This window comes from Cygnus olor, chromosome 4 (assembly GCF_009769625.2).
Source record: "Cygnus olor isolate bCygOlo1 chromosome 4, bCygOlo1.pri.v2, whole genome shotgun sequence".
Taxonomy (NCBI): Eukaryota; Metazoa; Chordata; class Aves; order Anseriformes; family Anatidae; genus Cygnus; species Cygnus olor.
In genome coordinates, this window is record NC_049172.1 from 70,748,178 (window position 1) to 70,764,333 (window position 16,156).

Below are 16,156 nucleotides of genomic sequence, written 5' to 3' on the forward strand. Positions count from 1 at the left end.
TCTAAGGATGTCTGTTACAGTAGAGATTAGGAATTTATGGTTTTGCAACAGAGAATACTTGCCATGAGTGTTGTACCCATGGAAGATTTTGCTGGTGAATACTTTTCACATCTGAATGCCTGTCTGCTATGGTGAGAATGCTGCAGGTGCACTCCCATTGGCATAATCAGTTGTTGAAAAACATTGAGACCAAAATGAAAAACAACCAAGTGAACGTCGGTGATCCAATGCAGAAGGACTGGTGAGGATCTGTTGTCCTTCTGCCTTCGGTCTGAAAGATCCTTTTGCTGCTGAATAAGTAATTAAGTATTATGCAGGTACATTTAAATTAGAGCCAGCTACCCTTTTTATAAGTTTTCCAGGTAGGGCTCTAGCTGCGAGTGCATGCACGTAGGAAAAATTCCAATGACCCTTGTTGAGTCGTCTTCAAGTACAAAAACCGTTTGAAGAGGTAAAGAACTTAATGCCAGATGTCAGGAAGCCCTAGCCCTAGCCTTACTGCATTGGGTAGGGGTACACTTGAAATTTATGGGTGCAGGCTAGACAGGTAATTGAGGCTGAAGGTAATGATCTCCTTGGTGCAGCTCCTTCAGCACTAGACTTGGGCTTGGCCCCAGCAGGGAAGTAATGTGCTACTTCTGTTGACTTGTGAAAATCCCTTTTCCCAACAGCTGTTTTCCTTCACTGGGTATCTTGTATGCAGAACTGGGACTCTACTAATTTTCCATCCACTTACAATGCAGATGAGTCTTTCAGGGCTTGCTTTTTGATGCAGTCTGAGGCTTCAGAAGCAGGGATTTCTAATTGGAGGTAGCTGGGGAACCTCAGTCTTTCTGCATTCATATTGGGCTAATTCATATTATCAAGCAATAAGCAAAACTTTAAAATTCACACTGCAGCAAATCTGTGTTGTTGACATTTGCGTACAAGAAATATCTAGCCTGCTTCACTCTGCAGTTTTTAAAAGTACTTGTTTTGAAAGAGGAAAAATCATGTACTGTGTTCTTGTTTTCATTTTTCCTTCTCTCTTCAGGAAGTCCCTTTTTTCCACCCACGCTTAACTACTTTTGTGTAAATGTAATGGTTTAATATTATTCCCTTGAGTACTTCTGTGTATTTATAGCCTCTATACAGTAAAAAGATGCTCTCTGCATATCTTGCTATACGGATTACTTTTCATTTTAAGACTCCATAAAGAGGATATAAATTAAGTCTGCACTTTGAACTGATTTTTCTCTACCCCAAATGTTTAATGTGTTTATTTGTCACTCTACGATGTTCCAAGTGTGATGCTGATTTAAGGATGGGCATTTTGCTCACATTTTGTCAGAGAGCTTTCAGGGGTGGATTAAGTATGATGCATTAATTTAAATCTTACAGAATCGTTGTGTAAAACTTATGAGTTTAAGCAGGCCTACGTAGATTAGCACTAAGCCTGTGTACTTGGACAATGGATCCTCAGTAAATACACATTTTTGCTGTTGTAGGTTTTTTCACTTAAATTTTAGTGTCAGCAGATCATAGTGATATATGTAAATTGAATACTCAACTCCTTACTGAATTGCGTATGGAATTCCATAAGCTACGTTCTTACAAGCCTGGACAAGATCGTTCTCACTCTGTCTAGAGCTCACAAAGGTGTGGAATCCAATCAAAATATAAATCTTGGATAAGATTGCACAGATACTTCTTAATAGTGCAGTGAGGGTGTCCGTTTAAAAAAATATACTATTCCCTTAATGTTTTTGACCATCTTCTATTGTTCAGCTTCCTGAGCCTACACTGCATTTTTTCTTAGGGGTCTTTTGTTTGTTAACGGTAAATTTGTTCCTGTTTTTATTCGCTCTAAATCTTTTTCTGCCATCAGAATAAACAGACTAGCTATAATGTATTTTTGTTACATTTTCATCCTTTGAATAACACCTCTCTGTTTCTTCATAGGCATTCGACCTCCGATCATGAATGGGCCCATGCACCCACGCCCTTTGGTAGCATTGCTGGATGGCAGGGATTGTACAGTAGAAATGCCGATTCTGAAGGATGTAGCCACAGTGGCATTTTGTGATGCTCAGTCTACACAAGAAATTCATGAAAAGGTAATACCACGAAGATGTAATTGAAGTATTTTAGAAAATGCAGATACTTTAATAATTATGAACAGATACGGTGTTAGCTATGAAAACGTGTCAGGCACTGCAGTTTGGTTAATAGTCAATTAGAAATGACCAGTAGATCATTAAGGTAATAAATGATGAACAAAGACAAAAATACCCGTTGAAGTACATTTCTGTGCAGCATATCTTTGGCTGGATGTTGTCCACGTGCTTACAAACTGAATTAGATTCATGGGGAAAGTTAAATCAGGGAAAATTATATTACTACATGATATTTTGAAATGCTTCTTGGAAACACTGTTGCTAAGCTTTCAACTGGAAAGCCAAATACTAGTGTCAAATTGGAAGTTCTTCTCACAGCCAAACTTCTCTGTTTAGCCAACGAATTGTACAGATCGGGTTAGAAGGCTGCATGCACTCCAAATTGATGCTGGAAAACAGTTTTGGAACAAATGCTAACCAAAATTGTATTTAGAAAATGAATTTAAAAAAGTATGTTATCCCACAAGTTTGTACCCTCCCTGATGATTAGGGGAGGTGTAAAACAACCAGTGGTTCTTAATGTTGTCAAAGGTTTTCTCGTTTTCTTAGAGGGATACCCATTTTTGTGATGATAGCCAAGGTTGCCAGCTGGCGCGTACGCCTGAATTTTCTCTTCAGAGACTTCTTTCAGCACGAAGGCCTAGCATCTACCCCAAATCTTTGCTGCTCTCCAGGCAGCAATAGAGCCTTTTCACATCCATATTTCTGCAGAGGTAGAATTAATTTTGATGAAGTTATTGTTGGCTGGCAGAGTAAGCCTCAAATGTCAAGTATTCCTTCACCTGATGAAGGATGAAACCAGCTTCTGTGGAGGTAAAAATTGTAATAAATGTGACAGCAGAGGAGGGCAATCAGGGGTCTGTTCCAGGGGAATTTATTTTCCTCCTCTCCAGTGAAGATCCACGATAGACAAGTACAATCAAAGTATTAACTTAAAGGCTTGTTGGGTAAGTGTCTAAATCCACTTCTGTGAACAGTGCCTCTGGTTTGTGTGTACTGCTGAGTGTGCTGCAGCTGTGAAGGAATTCTGTCAGCTGAACTGAGGTGCACCGATATTCCTGCTTCTCTACAAATACATCGTTGGACTCGTTCTATGCTAATTATAGTAATCCTCAGGCTTGTTACAGGTTTTCAGAACCTTTTCACTAACTTGTAATTGCTTATTTGCTTTTCATTTTCTTACGCAGCACTGTTTAAACATTTTAGAGCCTGGTGTCTGTATATGATGGGAGACTTGATCTTTTCTTTGACTTTCTTACAAAGCCAGCCACTTGCAAATAATACCAATACAATAATTTCCCTTCTGGCATTAGGTGAATAAACTTTTTTTCTGTAGTCCCTTTCATGTCAGCATCTTCTTGGTGAGAACTCACCAACAAACTATTCAGCTTGTAATTATCTAAGAAAAATATTTTTATTCAGTAAAAAAAAAAACATTTTCATTGTTAAAGCTTCGAAAATTTTTAAGAGCTACTGTTGTATTTTTCCATTTTTTTTTTTTCCCCAACACTGAAAGAGAAGATTGAAGAGGCTTTTATGCTGTATGGTACAGCAAGCTAGAACAGCTGATTCTCATGTTTCAGGCAAACATAAGAGATGAATCCCCTCTCCTGAACCCCTTGCATGTAGTTCCTCGGTGGCTCTCTGCAGACAGATTTCCTGTCTAACCTCCACCCCTCTCCCCATACAGGAATATGTTGTTCCCTTATAGAACATTAGTTAAGGATGATCTTTAAAGTTGTTTTTCTCATCATCAATACTGACTTAATATCACTAACTTGTTTTGTTCAGCTACTTTTTAGATATCACTCTAATGTGAATAGGAGAATGGAAAAGAAATAAAAATAAATTGTTCCTACTAGGAAGTCTGCATTCCAAACACCCTGTTTTCAGTTCATTAGTTGTTTCTCACAGGATAGTTAAAACTTCTTAGGTTATTCTTGAATTGTAGGCTAGATTCTGAGTTGGAAAAATCGTAGTTCTGATCTCATGACTTCTGTAATGCACTTACACAGTCGTATAGAAAGCCACCTTTGTAGTGGGCAGTCAGTGGGATAGAATAAACTCAAAACCTGAACATCTGTTTTGCTGTGACATTCACTTTTGAAAGAGTAAGATTTTACTGAAACGGAATGCAAATTTCAACCTGGTTTTTACCATCTCTTGAAGGAGACCAGTGTTTTTGCTGCGCATGTGACCAGGACTATTCACTATTGTGGCAATGAAAGAGAACCTGAAAGTAATGAGAGAACAAATGCAAACAAGTGAAAACTTCGCTGTATTCATAAGTAATTTGAGATGCTATTTTTTGAAAAAAAAAATAAAAAAAAAAAAAAAATTGTGAGGGTCGAAACCAATAACAATAATCTAAGTATAATACTGTTCTTTCATTTAAAGAAATACTTAACCCAAGCATTTTGTCTCATTTTTATATCTTCAGAATTAAAATGTAACATAATGCTTTATTTCTGTCTTGTCTATTTTTCATCATGTTTAAAAGTTGTTTTTATCTTACTGTTCTCCTGTCTCATGCCATCGTCAGACATGTGATACATGAAATAGCTGGATTCTAGTGACAAAGACTAAATAGCAGGTGGAGACTAAGTAATATAAATGCTGTTTCACTCCCTTAGTAGGTAAGAGCAGCCTGCTCTTCAGGTGATCACTGACAGCTGCACCATCTGTATGGTCTTCTGCTTTGTTTACTGAAATCGACATCATTTTTTTTCTGATGCAGCAAGGCTGGGGAATTCCTGAGTGACATAAATGCCTTTCCTTAGAAACACTAAATCTTTTCTCTTATCAGTAGCGTGTAGTGAATGAATTTTTTAGATCTTGAGACTGAAAGTCAGCACGTGCATCTCAAAATGTAGCTTTGGAAAAGTATTTAACTGAAACTTGATGAGTAACAGGTAATCTGTTGTTGATCTTCACAAGAGTATATTCAGCACATATACTTAAGCTTGCTTCCTTTGCTTCTTATCGTATCAAACCAATTCATTCTTAGTGAACTCAGTAATTTATCTGGAAAATGTGTTTTCACTAGCAACCAGTATGTTGTCATAATACAGCTTTTCGCAAGTCAAAAGGGTGATGAAGTCCAAAAATGTTTGAGTTTACAAAGTGTTTGCCAGGTGATAGGTTTCTGCAACAAAAATCACAAACCCTAATCCATTTTCATACTGTTAAAGTAATATAACGTAGATCAATTTAATGAAGTGCTGAGCACTGCTCACTTCCATGTGAAAAGCATTCACTTTTTACTTCCACTGTTCCCTTGCAGTGAAAAAATGACTCTTTCCAAACCATGTTTGAGGTACAGGAAAGAAATACCTTTATTTTAGTCCTGCTTGTTGAATACCTTATTTGGAAACGGTGTTTTAATAAATCTTCAGAAAAAGCTTTAAGATTAGAAGTTGCATGTTTAAAGCAACATCTAAAATGTTTGTAGATTTGTAATGCATATTCCTGGCTGTTCTAAATGGCAATGTCTAGTTAATTAAGATGCAGATTTTAGATAACAGTTGTTAATTTGCCTAAATCTGGCATTAACTCAGCTTGTGTGGTGATGTCTGATCACAGGGAAGTGAGGGGTCAGCACTTGGGCAGTAAACATTTTGTAAAACGAGGGATTTTTGCTGGTTGTGAGAGGGTTTCAGGGGCAAGATGATAGTTTACATTTCTGTTTTAAGATGGCTAGACAACAAAGGAAATAAAGAAGAAAAAAAAAGAGGGATGTGTAGTAGTTTCTGAGACAGATACCAGCAAACCACATAGATTACTTTTTTCAGAGAAGCAAGGAGGCTGAGCGGTCTTAACACAAGCAGTGAGGAGGAAAAGAAATTAGGATTTGAATGCCACTTGTATGGGTGAAAAGCAGGATGTTAGCAAATGCTGTCATACCTTAGTATGTGTGCTAATGAAGGAAAGTTTTCATCAGATTGGGTAATGCCTGAGTTTCAGTAGTAGTGATTTCCTTATGTCAAAGAGTTTATTTGTCATTCTTTTTTTATGGCTGAGGAAACTGAAGTATGGAAAATAAGTAACTTGCTTAAGGTCACAAATAAATAATAACATGTATTAGAACTCTGCTTCATCGCAGGTCAAAACATTCATTGCTGGTGCTGCTGCTTTGGAAAGCAAGTTGGATGTTGAGGCTATGTTTCTTTCTTTTGAAAAGGCTGCCAATGCTTAAGTGAATGCTGACATTTACTGAGAGTGACCCAAAGTACTGAAATGACTTTGTACTTGAGGACATTTATTGCAGTTCTTCAGAAATCTTCATGTATAAGGTTTTACTGACACCCCCTCAGTCCCTCTGCAGTAGAGAAAGCGGTTTGTTTTCAGGACTGTCGTAGGTATTTGCATCTGAGAGGATGCAGTATGCATTTAAACTTCGCCTTCTAGGTTCTCTTTTATTATAAATACTATTTATGGCTATGTGAAGTTGAGCATTATGCTTGTCAGACTGTATCATGGGGAGTTGGTGGTAACTGGGAACTGGGTTATCTGCATCCTATCAGGGGAGTTAACTTAGTCATTTGGGGTAAAAATCTACTTTAAGATTTTGGTGTTTGGTATATTTTTTAAATAGGGATCATATTAATATCAATAAAAGTTACCTGTTAGGTTAAATTTGTTTGTTCTTTCACAATCCTGTATAAATCTGTCTTCTCAGAAACTGTCTCAAATGTACATGGGGGATTAGTTTCTTCCACCAAAAATGTAGGCGTTGATCAACGAAATAATAATTAGGTTGCTTCCTTCCTCATTCCAGATAGAATGCTTTTTTTTTTTTAGACTTGCTTTTTTTCTGTCCCTTGCCGTGTTCTCTCCCACTTCTCTCCCCCCCCCCAGTCCCTCTCCCTTTGAGCGCCATTCGCAGCTTGCTGCTCTTCCTCCCTCCCTGGCAGCTTCCCCAGCCAGCGCTTCTCCTTCCTGCAGTCTTGTTCCTTCTTTCTCCCTCTTTTGCCTCTCTTTGCAGGCATCACAGACTCGAGCACACTCTTGAGGTCTTTGTGTTGCCTGAGGGAGATTTTGGGAGTTCATTTTCATTACTCTTCAGGCTTTCTGACTTCTGCTGTATATATAGAGAGTAGACTTTCCAGCTACATAGAGCTAAACAAAAATAATATGCACGTTCTGGTAATAGAAGTCTAAGGTAAACAGAGAGAAAATAGTTATCCCTGCAAACTTAAAAAGATAGGAAGCACAGCTGACTAGAAATGGTTTTAAAACAAAATGCATATGCTGGAAAGAAGTCAATTTATGTGAATCTGTGTATGTTTTCTTGTTCTGTGTTTTTTTTTGAGATTATGTGGTTTCCTACATGTTTTCTCAAATCATTTGGAAGGAGAAATTGGAGGATGGAGGGTGGGGTGGGCGGTGTTTCTGACTGGATTTACTGCTTCGTGCAGATGCCCAGCTACTCAAAAATCTGAGGACCAGGGTTTTCAGTGGGAAGTGGGAATACAGCCTGGATGATAAATCTATATTCCAGCCTTACAAGTGCTTAAGTTAAAGTGCATCAATTGTCTGGACTCCTGTTAAAAGCACATAATAAAATCACCTTCACAGGGATACTATGTTTCCATATTTTTCCTTTAAATATAAATGTTTAAAAGCCGAACTTCCTGGTCAGTGGTGTAGGACGAGGAATTTTCAATCACTCGTGTACCTAGGAATTACCGGTAGAAGCATTTCCAGTCATTACAGTTATTATCTAAGGCTGTTTCAAAGAAGAGCTGAAGAGCTTTCATAATGGAAGAAATGTTTTGAAACTGATGCAAACAAATCAAGCGTGCTGCTGTCATTCTCAAGAGTCTTTGATTTGTTCCTAGTTTATTAATGGTCAAGTAAGATGATCTTTCTAGGTTCTTCGTTGTTCAAAGCAGTGAAGCTGTAATCTTGCATTTGTACCAACAAACTAAATACTGGTTGAGCATGCTGGGTTTTATTTTTAGTTTTAACTACGGTAGTTTGCAATGGATCCTTCACACTGTTCTGGTGAGACTTTGTGAGCAGCTGCAAGCCTGCTGCAGCCTTCCTCTGTTACCAAGCACTGATCACAAATTTGACATATTGCTGCTTTTTTGCAAGTCAGGTAATACAAGTTCTACTCAAATTAAGTAAAGTACATTGTCTACCTGGATGTGCAAAATACCTCAAGTCTGTTGGTGACACTAGGACATTTAACTGGCGATGACACAGCAAAATCCAAGCCCAAGAAATGTAGTATCCTGTATTTCTAGAGCCAGATGAAATAGATCACTTTCTAGTGGTGACTTCCAAGAGGTTGGCTTAAAAAAATAAGGCTATATTGTCATTCTGTGTTTTGTAAATGTATTCTGTCTCTGCACTGAAGTAGTTTAGTATTTTATGTACTGTGTTATGTTTTTGTGCTCTGGATTGATCTGCGATCCTTTGAGATCAGTCTTTCACAGTGAAAACTAGCAGTGTATGTTTAGACGACTGAAGAAGAAAATACCTTGCTGTTCCATTCTTAACATGTTATATTTATGCTTTTGTAACATACTCAAGATCCTAAGCTCTTCTCCAAATCATGAGGCATGTATGCTGTAACGGTGACCTTGTGGCATTTGGCATGATGGCTAAAATAGCCTGGTGGTGAAATAAGACAAAAAAAAAAAAAAAGTTTTAAAAGGATTTCAATGTTCCATATTTGCTGCTCAAGATCTGTTAAGCTCTTTGAAATAGAAATGTCTCCTACTACAGTGTCATCAGCTCTTTAAGAGCCTTGGAGACCTGGCACGCTGTGAAAGCCAAGTAGTCATTTGAGGTTGAAAAACAGCAGAAAGACCTGTCTGAACAGTTCTGATTGGAAACGATGTCAGCTCGTTGAAGAGGGTATGAAAAAGGCTTTCAACAAAGCTGTAGCTTCACCTGGAAGTAAGTCAGTAACTGAAGGCATAAAAATTATGCAGATGGGCTACATAATCATTTGGTAACAGAAGGAAGCCAACTCATGTCCTGTGTTTCAACTTTTATCTCAGATCCTTTCTTCCCGAAATGCACAGCTGTAGTCAGATGAAAGCCGGAGTGGCTGCTGAGGGTACGCAGCTACCTCTGCTTGTTCTCTATCAAATTTTGCCTGTTTCCTTTCCATGCAGGGGATCTTGAAAGAGTGTTGTCTGACTGCCACATACCTGAAATTGCTTGCTTGTTAAATCTGTATCTCGCTCAGATTGACAGGAGTTGATATTTTAGTAATAAAGGCTTTGTACTAGAATTTGGTGAATGTTGCATCAAATGAGTTCATTATGGGGAACTATGAAAAAGGACACAAAACCCCAGCATCTCTTATGCATCTGCCCCTGGGTGTACTTTTATAAGTGATCAGTAAATTACTCCTATGTGCGATTGTTTCCTAAAGATTTGCCAGAACTGCTTACATTTATGTGGGATTTCAGTTTCCTGTGTTACACTCAGATTTAGTTCAAGTTTTGTTTCCACTCTGGCAAGCTTTTTAGACTTCCTTGTGTGCTTTTACTGTGTAATGGCTGAGAATTTAATTTATAACAATAATAGCAAAGTACAGAAACTCTATTCTTTTTTAAATCTGTAAGTGGCGTTATTAAGTCATCAATGCTGAATGTTTCTAACTTCAGATTTTCTATTTTTTGCCTTTTTTTATTGTACTTCTATCACACGGCCAGCTGCAAAAAGCAGTAGCATAATAAATTGATGCAAGATAATGTACAATACCAAGAGACTGTATTCTGGCAGTGCATTTCCTTGCTAACTGGTCCATAATACTAGAAGTTCAAACACTATAAAGAAAATCCTAAAAGATTTGTCATGTGTATTTGTTTGTTACGTATCTCATATGGTGGGTAACGAGTGTGGAAATGGCTAGCGTCAGCATTAAGCCATAGCTGAAAAATACTTTTCCTTTCACTGAACACATTCCCAAACTTCCAAATATTTTTCAGTCTCCTTCCAGTGCCAAGCCATAACCTGAACGGGCCCCACAATGGAGTGTAATGAGACCAGGCCAGAGATCTTAGAGTCCAAATTACAGTCTTGTCTGGCTGAGTTAATAAATTATCAGTTTATGAAGTGAAATTCCCAGATGAAACACTGATTTTAAAGCACAAATGCCTCAGCCAATTCAGCTGTCTTTTAGCCCCTACTTAACGGGGCTCTCAGAGTAGCAGCAGCTCTGTGCGCACAAACACAGGCCCCGCTGGCCTTTTTCAGATGCGCAGCAGGGAAGGAAGGGTCTGCCTGCCACAGAGGACTTAGGTGGGCTTTCAGAAGCTGTAAACTGCTTCAGGTTACGTACGAGCAAAAGGTGTTTTCTCCTGGGTCGCAGCCCTGGAAGGAGAGGATGTGGTGACACAAGGCAGAATGGAGAACGGGGCCAACTGGAGACGGCCAGGAGGATATCACAGGGAGCAAGAGGTACCTTAAGGCAACAGTATAAAAGTTGGGGTTGTGACTTGGAGAAGGAAGCCCGGCTAGAAGCTTGGGAGTGTGAAATAAGACATGCATTAGGAAGGGAAGGATTCAGAAGTGTGCTTTAGTCAAGGGATCGGCTGTCAGCGTGCCGCTGGCCATGCGGAAACACGGGTCATGCGAGACTTCATTAGGAGAGGTCTCCAGTAACCATAGGGTTGCTGACAGTACTGGTGTTGGTGTAACAGAGTAGGGAGAGAGACCTCAAATAGCACTGTGCCTGCAGCTCTGGTCACCTCGGGGGAGTTGAGGTTTAGGCTTGTATGAGCACAGCGCAGAAGTGTTAGACCAGCCAAGGGGTAGAGAGATGTCATCCTAGAAAAGCCTAGAAGGACTAGGCTTGCAAAGCGCAGCCAGATTGTGACAGGGGATATCATCGTTGTCTATAAATAAATTTGGATTGTAAACACCAAGGAGACAAAGTACGGTTGGAGCAAATGGCCAACGCTGGCACCAGAACAAATGGATGCAAGCTGGGCTGTGAATAAATTGGGGCTGGAAACGAGAAGAAAACTCTGTGTTGTTGGAACAGGGAGATTTTAAAACAATCTTCTTTTAGGGATTAATGGGACCAAAAAAAATGTGCGTAAAGGCATTTTAGGGAGGCATTTGGTCAAGTTACGAGAAGGACTATTTCAGGTGCAGAGTGCACCAGGCACATGGGCTTGGTGCTGTGGGAAGTCCCCACCAGCTACAATGCCACTGTGGAAGCAAAACCAATAAATTGTATTTTAAACCTGTCTGTAGCATCTCAAGTAAATGCCTTCTGATGAGTGCAGTCTTGCTGATTAGTGACTGCTAGCTGTAATCTCCAAAGGACTTGTTTGTACCATTAAAATCAAGGAGTTTTGTATGCATATGATTGTATATAGCATCAGAGCCTACAGCTGTTCTTTGAATTATGTTGTGGCCACATATTTCAAGGCTGTGTCATTTCTAATTTTCTTGTAGTTCTTCGTCTTACAAGTAAATCCAAATTCTGCTCAAAGGATCCTGGTCTTTAGCTGACTTAGAGCTGGGGTTACCAATCCAGGGGCACCTGTTGAAATATCATAGATTCGTTTGTGAGATATTCAGTAAGGAGCAGTTTTCTTTCATTTTCATGGATTTTGTTTACATTTGCTTCTAAAATATTTTGTGTATCTTAATTTTTTTAAATTGTTGCTTCAGACCTTGGGTTCCAGCAGAGAGTTATAATGCTTCTTGTGAGATCATGTTTTGCCATAGTAGGGTTTTTTGAAATGCTTTATGTTGATTAATGGTATAATTTTTCCTTACACTAGAAAATGCTCATAAGTAGCTCAGCTGATAGAATCTGTGCATGCACCAGGCCCAAAAGTCTATCAAATAAGAAATGTAGAGCCTCCACAAAACTTTCATGTAAGGAGCTTGATAGGAACCACTTGAAGTCATTGCAGCTGGCTTAGATGTTGAAATGATTTGAGCACGTTTTGTGTCTTGTAGAACTTTCAGGTTATTAGGTAGTGCACTGAAGGTGGAAACAAAGAAGTGTTTTGAAGAAGTGAAACAGTCCAGTTTGCATACAGAGGAAAATGTGTTCTGCTTTCTGGGCAATAAACTCGTATCAGCTGTGTGACATGCAGTTTCATGGCTTGTTTGTTAGCAAAATTTGAAAACTCCTGGGCCTTGTGTGCTAACCTTTCTTCCCCTTCACACCCCTTCCTTTTAATTTTTCTTGAGTAGGTTGGATGTGCTTTCACATTATTTGAAAGATATTCAAGCCTTTATGATCCTGTCAGTTTATTTTTGCTTACAAGTTTTTTCCTTTGCAATATTTTTGTCTTGGTACAATTTCTTACTTCTTAGAGGTGTTAGTTTTTGTGGATAATCTCACTTATACCAATTTCTATGACTTCAGTTTTCCATCTGTGAGAGCTCAGTGTTGCAGCATCAGTAAACTAAGGGACAGACACTTTGGTTTTGTGTATAAATTGACAGATTTCAGTCTCTGTTGTCCAAGGGTTTTGTAATGATTACTGAATGTTTTCTATTCAGGTATCAAGCGGTTTAATATTGCAATGGAAGCCTGTACCACTGTGTGTGTGGGGAAGAGATTGTCCTGTTACTCCACTCAAAACTGAATGTCAGCTGCCTAAGCATAAAAATGCTTGCTGTTTAAATTGAGTGCTTGCTCCCGTGTGTTTTCAGTATGCATATGTAGATGCAGTCTGGTAATTCTTGTATTTAGGGTCCAATATTGCAAAGTATCTCCTGTGAAATAAGAACATCTTCCCTTCTTAATAAGAACACAAATACAGGTCACTTCGCTCTTCCTAAAACTAGTCTCATCATGCTGGGACAGACATATCAAATGGAAAAAAAAAGTCTAACAAGAGGCTGGAACATACTTGGGCAAATCACCTTTAAAAAAAAAAGATCTGGGTTTAATGCTTTTAAAGTCTTTTATACCTGAAAATTTGTATAGTTGATTAGGCTGAGATACTGTGAAAGAAAAAAAAAAATAAGTATTTTTTCTTCCATTTTACTTGTAGGTACTAAATGAAGCAGTGGGTGCACTGATGTATCACACTATCACTTTAACACGAGAAGACCTGGAGAAATTTAAAGCACTTCGAATAATTGTCCGAATTGGCAGCGGTTTTGATAATATTGACATCAAATCTGCTGGAGATTTAGGTATGACTATTAAAGACATTGTTTTACATCTTATACTTGCCTCCAGAAATTTGATAGCATCTAAGTCTTTGCATTAATGTTTTCTGTATAATTTATACTAACATAGTATGTAAGCTGTATAATTTTCTCATCAAAATGTTTAAAAATCATTATGGAGATATTAGCATTAGTTAATTAAGTGATAATATTAATAGCTTTGTGACAGGATGACAATCTGCCTGTTCAAGATAAATCCAAGGAGTAAGGCCATAATTTTTCCTCTTTTTCTTTTTTTCTGTCTTTTTTTACCCCAATTGCGTTTTTTAACTACTGCCTGCTGTAATCCAATCACAAAATATAATTCCATCGGCATGGAAAACTACTACTGTTTGAATAAAAAATGAGATCATTATCAACTGTCTGGGACTTATTTATGATGCATGAGATTTAGTACTAAAGCACTCCATAAAGAGAAATATCGATTTTATAGGAGAATCAGTTGTTATAGCTTCAGAATAAATTTAGATACTGGAACTGTGAAGAGATATTGCTTAGTGTTTCACTGCTTAAAAAAAAAAGTCTGATTTATACTTTGCTTACTTTAGGATAACCCATCTGTTACCTATAATCTACAGGTAAAACTGTACCACTGGAAATCGATGTATACATTTTCTTTGTTTCTTTTCTAAGTAGGTTGAAATTATCAAGTATCATAGAATCACAGAATGGTTTGGGTTGGAAGGAATCTTTAAGAGCATCTAATTCCAGCCCCCTGCCATGGGCAGGGACACCTCCCACCAGCCCAGGTTGCCCAAAGCCCCATCCAGCCTGGCCTTGAGCACCTCCAGGGATGGGGCGCCCACAGCTTCTCTGGGCAACCTGTGCCAGTGCCTCACCACCCTCAGAGTAAAGAATTTCTTCCAAATATCTAATCTAACATATTTCAATAATAAATATGTTTCCCATTATGAAGATCTTGGAAACAAATAAGTGTGACCGTGCTTAGTCCTAATAATAGCCCCACTGATGTAGTGGGGAGGTGTACTGTGGGTCTGCTTATCAGTAAAAGAAAGTAAAATAATCACCAGTGTCTAATGGCTGTGTAGTTTGCACAGCAGGCAGAGGCTAAGAACTTTTTCATGAGTTTCTATAAAGAACAGGTAGATCTGAAGGCATGCACAAGGCTGTGTTCCTACTTACTCAAGTAGTGCCAAAGTTTGGTACCTGACTTGTGAGCCCCAGAAACCATATTATGTACGTAGAGATTGCCCTGGGGTAAAATCCTGGATCCAAAGCCCCAAAACCTAGGTATAGATCCAAAACCCCAGAGCCATCATGAGTCTGATTTGTGTAGAGAATCCCTGATGAGAGGAAAATCTTCACAGGTTTGTTGGTTGTTTGGGCAGGTCTCCATGCTGGATGGTAACTCAGGCTTACAATTCAAATGCAAGACTCAGGGGAGATGTTACAGCTCTCCACAGCTACCTGAAAGGAAGGTGTGGGGAGCTGAGGTTCGGCCTCTTCTCACAGGTAACTAGTGATAGGACTAGAGGGAATGGCCTCAAGTTGTGCCAGGGGAGGTTCAGGTTGGAAATGAGGAGACATTTCTTCTCAGAAAGAGCAGTCAGGCATTGGGACGGGTTGCCCAGGGAGGTGGTGGCGTCACCGTCCCTGGGGGTGTTCAAGGAAAGGTTGGATGTGGTGCCTGGGGACATGGGTTAGTGAGTGACAGTGGTAGTGGGGGGATGGTTGAACCAGATGATCTTGGAGGGCTTTTCCAAGCTTTATGATTCTGTGATTCAAGCCACATTATAGCAGACTTGGGACATTCTCATTCCTATGGCATGGTAAATGCCACATGCCTAATCCTTCATAGAATCACATTGTGATTAGGCTGAGTTACACAGTTAAGACCCATCCTGTTTGTACATTCCAGTATTTACAAAATAGAATTGTCCACTCTTTCAAAAGCCGCTAAATGCTGGAAGGCTTACAATGTAAAATCTCTCCTAGTAGTTAGGGCAAAATAGTTGGAATTAGATACTAATGCATCGCTACTGGGACAAATCTCTTTCCATTCCTTGAATATGCATCTCAAGGAGATAACCTGTGAGTTAATTGCTCTTTGAAAAAGGCTTTGATTCAGTCTTGAAGTATAATACAAAGTTAGACCTTAAAGTACAACATTTTCCTGAAATTTCATAGTAACTTTTCGAGTAATTTTCAGGGAGCTTACTGGTGGAGTTGTTACCAGTTTTTTCCATTGTGTTATTTTCATGTTAGTGCTTTTACTCTTCTTGAAATGGATGCAAACAGGTGTTTCTTGAATAAAAGCTTGAAGATCTGGTATTTTTTTTTCTTCAGTTTATTAATTGTTGACTAGACAACATGTTCGAGTTGTAACTGCAAGTGAAATGGGAGTGAAGGGTAACACCAGTTGACTGTTTACATGTGTTGATAGTGATAGGACAAGGGGAAATGGTTTTAAACTAAGACAGGGGAGATTTAGGTTAGATATTAGGAGAAAGTTTTTCACCCAGAGGGTGGTGAGGCACTGGAACAGGTTACCCAGAGAGTCCTGGAGGCATTCAAGGCCAGGCTGGATGCGGCTCTGGGCAGCCTGCTCTAGTGGTTGGCAACCCTGCCCAGAGCAGGGGGGTTGAAACTAGATGATCTTTAAGGTCCTTTTCAACCCAGGCCATTCTATGACTCCTGAGTTTTTCACCATTGAACTTGTGCACAAAATCACTGAAAGCAGGGGGAAAAGGGGAAAGGTAAAGGAGCACAAAAGCAGTTAGATACGAGAAGAGTGCGTTATCTTTTCCTGTGTGAAATGTCTCTTCATATCATTGTCTCTATCCAGCTGCTTGTTGTGGTTTACCATG

At 39.0% G+C, this 16,156-nt stretch overlaps 1 protein-coding gene across 17 annotated transcripts in view; it reads left to right on the forward strand.

Moving 5' to 3' along the window:
• CTBP1 (C-terminal binding protein 1) overlaps positions 1 to 16,156 on the forward strand; it is a 180,560-nt gene that overhangs the window by 139,612 nt on the left and 24,792 nt on the right. For all 17 annotated transcript variants that reach the window (XM_040556930.1, XM_040556915.1, XM_040556917.1 and 14 more), the window contains 2 exons: positions 1,942 to 2,096; positions 13,148 to 13,292. In XM_040556930.1, the coding sequence (XP_040412864.1) occupies positions 1,942 to 2,096; positions 13,148 to 13,292 (300 nt within the window). The remainder of the gene's footprint in view (positions 1 to 1,941; positions 2,097 to 13,147; positions 13,293 to 16,156) is intronic.